General features: G+C 34.2%; 1 protein-coding gene across 3 annotated transcripts; it reads right to left on the bottom strand.

The window, feature by feature from the left end:
* Nucleotides 1-478: 478 nt before the first annotated feature.
* LOC121738672 (trimethylguanosine synthase) lies at nucleotides 479-8500 on the bottom strand. 3 transcript variants are annotated; one of them, XM_042130885.1, is made up of 10 exons: nucleotides 8261-8500; nucleotides 6181-6322; nucleotides 4578-5923; nucleotides 4168-4375; nucleotides 3857-4052; nucleotides 3461-3590; nucleotides 2969-3129; nucleotides 1340-1512; nucleotides 946-1068; nucleotides 479-773 (listed from the first exon to the last, which is right to left on the bottom strand). In XM_042130885.1, the coding sequence occupies exons 1-10, from the start codon at nucleotides 8392-8394 to the stop codon at nucleotides 678-680; spliced, it is 2709 nt and encodes a 902-aa protein (XP_041986819.1). In that variant the 5' UTR covers nucleotides 8395-8500; the 3' UTR covers nucleotides 479-677. The 3 variants fall into 3 exon arrangements, with proteins under 3 accessions (XP_041986819.1, XP_041986821.1, XP_041986820.1); XM_042130887.1 differs by having other exon boundaries at nucleotides 3908-4052; XM_042130886.1 differs by having other exon boundaries at nucleotides 4578-5920.
* Between the last annotated feature and the right edge of the window lie 107 nt (nucleotides 8501-8607).

Below are 8607 nucleotides of genomic sequence, written 5' to 3'. Positions count from 1 at the left end.
TGTAGTCAAAGTTAAAGTTAAAGTTACAGTTAAAGTTAGTTGGTGCAATCCAGTCTAAATTATTAATATAGACATGTCATATTTATTTTTAAATTAAATATGGACATTTTATAAATTATAATACATTCTGGTCACCAAACACATTGAAATTAGGCTATTGACCTATTGTCACATCTTGTTTCATTCACTCATGTGTGAGTATTTTAATTCCACAAATGTGACAGAGAGAGAGACAAATAACCATACTCCATAGACCATTCTACGTGATTGATGACGTGGCTATATAAGGCTATTGCATAACACTGGATTTCTCCTCGTATTTCACTATACTGACTTCTGTCTTAACATCTACAACCTATTTTGAGCTATAGTGAATCAGATTTGATTTAATACTTTATTGTATAAATGGAATAAATATAAAACTGTTTTCGGCACAAAAAATAAAAATCTTTTTTTTTTCTGATTAATTACAAATTATAAATGAAAAATAACGATATGAACAATACAAGCATTATGGCTAGCTTGCAATACTAAATACTGAACAACTTTTTAAGGCATAAACAATTGAATAAACAATTGAATAATACTACCTGAATCCTAAATAATGACAGTTACATTTTATATATGACAATATTTTCACAATCTAATTTAAATAATAATAATATGTCTTAAATCTATTAGTAGAAGTATGCAGTTATTGCAACAAACCTTCTATCCAAGAAACTCTGTTCTATCTCAACTGAACTTCCCATTTCTTGTGCCAGTGACAAAATCTAGAAATAGAAAAAAAGTATGTTATTTTTATATATTTAAAATTTAAATGATAATTTACTTTTTAATCAATTATTCAAATCGATTGTATAAATTGTCACAGACAGACAGACAGACACAAATAATGTGTTATACTTTTTTTGGCTAAGTAAGTATATTAAAATTTTTACATACCTGATCAGTTTTTGAATTTCTTGGTAAATATATTGCTATATTAGAATTGATTGTGCTTGCTACATTTATCAGTTCTGAAGCTGGCTTGGGTTCCAACATGGTTTCAATGTCATATTCTGAATTCTGTAAATATAGTTTATAACATTTAAGGCCAATAAAAGTTATAGCGTTATAAAAAATGATTTTGGTTAAATTCCTTGATTTTTTTTATAATCTTAGACATAAGTTAATCAATTTCGATAATGATTATATTATGTGATATTTGTGATTTACTGTAAATTACAAAGATTAAATGTAAAGCAAATAATTATGTAGACCGTACATGATAAATAAAATTTCTTTCATTTAATTGATACCGCGAAAAACCGGCAATATTCTAATTAAAAAAACCAACCTCGGAATACTTGGGTCCACCCCACGGTGGGCTCAGGAACACCAAATCAGCTTTAATAGTAGGTCCAATCTCGAAGAAGTCCCCAACGATAAACTCTATATTATCAACTCCGTACACCAAAGCGTTGTGGCGGGCCAACTCTATCTTCTTAGGGTCTATGTCTATAGCTATTACTGCAACGATATTTAAATAAGTCAGTTAAACGTAGGAAGAAGAAAGGAATAATAAAAAAATAAAATCTATGTTGATTGTGGCCCACAATTTGTGGGTTCTAAATGTAGTCTAAGTGGATTTAGGAAAGAATAATCAAAATATCAGCAAACTTTTGTGTTTTTTGTGTTTTTGTGTTTTATTTTGTGTTACGTGCTTCAGCAGTCAGCTATGAGGATACGACTAGGAAGAAGAGGAATCAAAATATCAGATTGATAGAAGTCTGTCTTTTTGTCTATACAGGGTGTAACAAAAACAAGTAATAATACTTTAGGGTGTGTATGTGATCCTTATAGAGAGTTCACTGTGAAAGTAGCAGCGCTGAAAGACCAAAAAATTTTTTTACTTTTGTATGGGCAAGCGCCCGAACGTCACGAGTTTCCCCATACAAAAGTGAAAAAGAAATTTGGTCTTTCAGCGCTGCTACTTTCACAGTGAACTCTCTATAAGGAACACATACACACCCTAAAGTATTATCACTTGTTTTTGTTACACCTTGTACAATCCGCGATTATGTCTATAATTAAAACGTGTAGACAAACCGCGCTCCTACAAGGTAATGCAGGCAGTAATTAATAAATTTTCAAAGGAACAGAAAAATGCCAAAATCCTTACTCTTTACACCATACTATTTAAAAAAAACCAGCCAAGTGCGAGTTGGACTCGCCCATGAAGGGTTCCGCAGCAGCAATAAGGTTTATTTCTATGAAATTAAAAAGTTTTTGACTTATTTTTATATTTCAGTTGATTTAATGAAAGTTAAATTAAGGTTTAGTGTTTACCATTTATGAAGTATAAAAAAAAGTACTTGCTAGATCTCGTTCAAATCAATTTTCATTGGTAGTTTTTATAGTAATGTACATCATATATATATTTTTTAATTATCATGCCCGTACTCATGGGCGTATATAAGGGGGGTGTCCTGGTGGTCCGGACGCCCTCCATTGCTATCCATCTCACTTGTCCAATTTCGACTATAATATAATTATGTACCTCGCCGATTAAAATCGGTGCGGTACATGTATAGAAAAATATTTTTGATTTCCTAAATACGTTGCCTATTTGCTGCTGCGGAACCCTTCATGGGCGACTCCAACTTTTTGAAGACCTATCCATAGATACCCCACACTAATAGGTTAGATGAAAAAAAAATTGTTTCAGTTGTACCTATAGGGACCCCTAAAATTTTTTATAATTTTTCCATTTTTGTATCGAAATCTTAATGCGGTTAACAGCTTTTATTTAATTATATAGCTCTTATAGTTTCGGAGAAAAGTGGCTGTGACATACAGACGGACATGTCTGTATGTCACAGACGTCTGTCTGTCGACAGACAGACATGACGAATCTATAAGGGATCCGTTTTTTGCCATTTGGCTACGGAACCCTAAAAACAACTGTCAATTACTGTCGTTATACCTCGTTTACACGTCCTCGCGAACTGCACGCTGTTGCCGCCGGCGCCGCAGAACGCGTCGAGGACGGTGTCGCGCGCACACCGGTCGGCAATGTGAGCGGCCACGTTCTCGGGCGTCACGCTGAACCAGGATTCCATGTCGAGACGGATGCCTTCGTCAAATCTAAGAATCATAAATACATCATATTTTTTATACTATCAGATAATCTTAGGTCCTTTCACACAGACGGTTTGCGAGCGCGGCGAAAGCGGTCGCTGCAAGCAAAGATATGTGAGATAGTGACCTGCAACGCAGCTAAAAAATCACCAGTGTGATAAGGCCGTTACAGATTAAATGTTTCTCTTGGAACAAAAATTTTGTGGAAGACTCACCTAAGCTTAGCTTTAAGCTTAGCAAAAGATAAAAAACCTTGGCGTAGCTTGTTTTCCTGGCCACCAGACCTCCTTTCCTCTCTCTCACCAGAACCCTTTAGCTTCGCGGTTATAAAACCTACCTATGAAACAGGGAGTGCCTCTTCTTCCAGTACTTCATCATCTTAGGATGCCCCTGCAACTCTGCGGGCAGCTCGCTTGTGTCGGTATCTGGTCTATGACGCTTCTGCCGTTTTCTGCGCTTGGTTTGACCTGAAAATATACATTCATGATATAATTATAGCTCTACAAAGACACGTGCCCAAAGTAACTAACCGCCGCTATATTGTAAAATGTCATGTATAAGAAAATGGCACCAATGAGAGCTGTTTTCTAGCTGTAAATTACTGAAGTGCATCGCTGCATAGCATGGCCACTCCTATAACAGGTAGGGATATGTCAAAGTAAGAAGAAGAAAGCTGTTCTGTTATACAGTCAATAATCTCAGCTTTCTAAAATTCATATTTATAATACTTTACTTGGATTCTCAACAGTTGCATCTTTGTTTCCCTGATCACTGATGTCCTCACTCTGTGTCTCCTCTTTAGCTTCAACTATGTTACTATCATCTAATTCATCTTCTGCACTTGTTTCAGGTTTCTTCTCTTCTGCTTTTACATTCGTTTCATCAACTTTGTCTGTGTCTATCTCAGAATTATGTCCTTCGTCATCTGTCTGTAAAAAAAAAACGTTTTTTGTTAAAAAATATAAAAATATTCTTGTTATTTATTCTATTTGTTTGCTAATATTTGTAATTCCATAATTCCTTTTAAAATATTTGTAATAATACCTTTTCATGATAGGGGTTTCCATCGTCGTCAAAGTATATTTTTCTTGGGGCATTCCATTTTTTATTGCGTGGCGGTCTCAGCTTACCTATTCGTTTCTTATAAATGAGTTCACCCTTTGGCAGTTTTGTTGGGTCTAAGGAGAATCCCATGACATCTAATGTTGATTTTATTCTTTCTGACATTAGCTCATCTGCATCCAGTTCGTGGCTGAAATGTTTGCAATGGATTAAAATTACGAATATAATTGAATAGTTAAGTAGATCAATTTGGCAGTTCTAAAGTGAAAAATATAGTGAGGATGGATATAGGTTTCTTTTATCAGGCTAAAGTGCAGGTTCACCAAAACCGAAGTATTTTCTTAAAGTCAGGTCTTTAATAACTTTAAAGACACACATTAAAATATTCATACCTTCTTTTAAGTGAAGAATATCTTTCTTCTGGCGGATCATTATTATCATCATCTTCATCAATATGACTAGAATTTGAGTTTCGACTTTGTGGGTTTTGAATAGTATCCTGATTCATTGTAGAATCAGGTGTAATGGCCGTTTCTACTTTTTCCGTAGATTTCTCCTCACTAGCATCAACTAACTCACTCTCCTTCTCTTGTTGCTCCTTTAATAGCTGTAGAAGTGCGCCTACAGAATTTATAACTTTATGCTCATGTTTCTTTCGAGATTTCGATTTACCCGTTCTATTTTCATTCGACTTTCCTGATTTTGCTTTTTTCTGTTCTTTCTCTTCTTGTATCTCTACAATTGTTTGTGCATCTTGCGAATTACCATCACTATTTTCACAGTCGTTTTCAAGTTTTAATTCTTCTAATTTGTTATCTAAAACTTTATCTTTGTTATTACTTAGTTCATTGAATTGGTCATGATGGTTGTGACATTCAACATAGTATGCGTAGTGTATTGCATACTGTTCCCCGAAGTGTTTCTTCCAGAGCAGCTGCCAATATTGATCATTATCTAATTCCTCTGTTACTTCATCAGTTTGGTCTTCAACATTGGCAATCCTGGTTTGATCATTAAATTGATCATCTGATGTTGATGATGATATGCTGTAACCATCTGTAGGTGTGGAATCTGAGGTGACATGGCTGGAAGTCACATTGTAGCTAGAGAGGGTTGCTTTGGTCACATTGGTCATTGAATCAGTGGCTGCAAGAGTTTTTGGACTAACAATTCTTTCGTGTTCTGAAATTGATCGCCTTCTTCCAATAGGTACCCATGAATCATCTTTGGTATCTGATTTATTCTTAGAAGGTTTTCCAGTTATGTCATCTTTACTACCCATAACTGGGTTTATTTTCGAATCATAAGAATATTTCCTTTCCCTTCTATTTTCATTACTTTTTTGACTTTCTTCAGCCTTCTCTAACTTCTGGGGGACACTATTTTCATCTAGAAGTATATCATTGTTTTCATCTAGATAATCTGGGTTAATATAATCACTATATTTCTTGATCCATGATGCCCAAATTAGTCTTTCTCCATGAATCGCCCAGAATTTGTCCCAAGTCTCTTCAGATAGATAATCTTCATAAGTATCTAGCTTAGTGACATCCTCATCCAGTTCTTCGAGTTTATCCTGAGTGATATCCAGGTGATAGTCCTGGTAAGTCAGATCAGCACCGCTGTCGCTCGGCTGCAAGGCATGAGATGCATGGATCTGACCTGGCTCATGTTCATCAGTTGAACAGTAGTTGTCTGTGTGTGAGGCGCTGCAGTAGCAACTTGCTACTTCATCCTTCTATAACAAAGACAAAATAGATCAATGGAGCTGGTAGGTGTTATAAATAAATCAGGCAATATTTGGTATGATTTTGAGAGCAATATTAATGTAATAAAACTACAAATACTTTGGCCATTCCTGTTAGACTAATTGCAACATTTTATAATAATTAGTATCCTTTATTTCCAAGAAATTTCCTTTTCACCAGGACATCTCAAAAACTGAAAACAAAGTAAAAACCGAAGAGTGCAGAAACTTTAACACATTTTACTTACATCACATTTATTCTTGTTAGATGTGTCTAGTGAGAAATGAACATGAGAATGATCATCCAGTTCTGATGATACCACATCCTGTACTTCTTCCGCATCACTTTCACTTCCATACTTCTCTGATTCATATGTCTTTACCACTTCTCTGCAATGTAAAAGTAATAAGTGAAATACTTGAATTATTTCTGAAAAAACCTTAACCTCCTACAAATAAAGTTTATGTAGAGAACATATTTTATACAAAGATTTTCTTGTCTTAATCTAGAAGAAAAGTCATACGAAAAACAAATATGCTGCACAAATATATATCTGTATACCTTAGATATTATGTTTACATAGCAAGTCAGTAAGAAGTTGCTTTATATAAATAAATGAAGAAAAAAGAGCAAGAAGTAAGAGTTTAGAAGTCATACAAGATAAAATCAAAACTATACTAGGCTACTTGACCTAATTTTTTTCTTCATGCTAATCGCTTCATAATCATTCATTATTACAAAAAAGTTAATATTTTAATATTTTAATTTATAAATGTCATAGTGTGACGTCATACATTTTGTATTTTAAGCTCTCTTTAATGAACATTTTTTATATGCTAAATGTACGCGTCTAAAAGTGCCCAAAAATTATAAAAGAATTAAATAAGAAATTGGAAATCATTTGTAATGTTGAAAACTTTTGGAGAAAAGTTTTGGCCATTTCATTTCCCGTCTCCAATAAATGGAGATAATTTATAAAACTGATGTTTTATTTGAATTATTAAAGAAAATATATTTTACAAATCTTTCTGGGCTTATTTTTATTATTTATGTACAAATAAACTTACGTATAACGAGCGTGATAAATAAAAGATATTAAATTACGAATAGAATGACGTCACATCCAATTTGGAAGTACCGCAAAAGCGTTTTCGTCAGTAAAAATCCTATTTTCATAAAATCATATTTTCAAATCGACTTTATTTATCAATCATAAGCTTTTATTTGATGATAAGGGTGAAATACGGTTTCCTAGGCCAAGTTCTACTAAAAATATTTATTTGTTCAATGAAATTGAATATAGGTCAAGTAATTAAACTTTTTAATCGGGACTTAACGCATCTTGGTGACCGAAGTACCAAAGGATTCCTTACCTTTCCAAACTCCTGGGGTTTATAGAATAGATTGTAGCTGTGGTAGTTTCTACATTGGCCAAACGAAACGGACTATTGGCGAAAGAGTGAAAGAGCACATAGCCGCAGTGAAAAATCCAGACAAATAAATCCACGGTAGCAGAACATCTGCTTGATATGGGGACTAATCACTGGATGGAGCTACATGACCCTAAAATCCTCTCTACAGAATGTAATTACCACACGAGAGTAATACGTGAAACCATTGAAATTAAAAAGTACAAAAATTTCAATTGTGAGGACGGATTTAAATTGTCGCCCGCCTGGAATCCAGTGATTAATAAGTGCAAACCGCGTGTGTCACCTGTGTCTATAAGTGTAAACCCGGATACAGTTAGTGTTGTGTGTCGCAGTGAACCTACTGACTTTCAGTGTATTGGAACACAAATATTGGACAACTCGAGGGTAGTCGTAGAACAGACCGCCCGGTGCAGACGAAGACGTCGCGCTCCTGCAGTCCCGTGACCACGGCCGTTGCAACACGGCCGAAACGTGGAGAAAAAGTATGTACTTGTAGTAGCATTACTACTTAAATAAGTTGCGTTAAGTCCCGATTAAAAAGTTTAATTATAATGCAACGCGAAAGTTTAAAATGTTATAGGTCAAGTAGCCTATTAAATAAATATTTTTTGCTAGGAAATAACTGATATTTAAGACCTATGTAATGTTCCAAATTCAAGTTTGTTTGCTGTAGATGTGACTTTTGTTTAACACCAAATCAAACTAAAATTTTAATTTTATAATTTTAATCGTGATTATCTTAGCCTAGCCATCTGAACACTTCAGTATTTATAAAAACAGTGTTTCTTAGTTGAAAAGCGTTTATAGGCCAAAGCAAAGAATAAAAAACAAACGCCTATTGCTTGAATCGATAACAGAAAACATATATAACAACGGTTAAAAAAGTCAGCAAACCTTGTGAGGACTCTGCTGCACAAGCAGTAGATGTAGTTCTCTCGGTATAACTCCTCATTTTCGGGATTATTGAGGTTAAAGTGAAATTCAGCCAAAGGTTCCCACCGATGATAACTATCATAACAATCAGACATTATCACTTAAAATCTACCACAAATTGTATATATTTATTACAGGAATGAATTTGAAAAATACAAAACAGAGAGAAAGATTTCATAAATTTAATATTTTTATAAATCGAAAGTCTTCTTCTTCTTCTTCTTCTTTTAAAAATGGCCGACTCGAAAGTCGAAACAAATTCTCAAATTCGACAAAGAAAAGTCAAAACTACATGACATTGACAACTG

This window comes from Aricia agestis, chromosome Z, assembly GCF_905147365.1.
Source record: "Aricia agestis chromosome Z, ilAriAges1.1, whole genome shotgun sequence".
Classification (NCBI taxonomy): Eukaryota; Metazoa; Arthropoda; class Insecta; order Lepidoptera; family Lycaenidae; genus Aricia; species Aricia agestis.
This window is presented reverse-complemented; position numbering and strand designations above follow the sequence as displayed.

Bases quoted from the DNA above. Each gene is read 5' to 3' on its own strand.
- LOC121738672 (XM_042130885.1), bottom strand. From the start codon at position 8,394: ATGTCTGATTGTTATGATAGTTATCATCGGTGGGAACCTTTGGCTGAA. The intron at 4,376-4,577 runs GTATGAATATTT...CAAACATTTCAG, and splicing joins TATTCTTCACTTAAAAGAAG to CCACGAACTGGATGCAGATG. The intron at 1,513-2,968 runs GTATAACGACAG...ATATCGTTGCAG, and splicing joins CGCGAGGACGTGTAAACGAG to TAATAGCTATAGACATAGAC.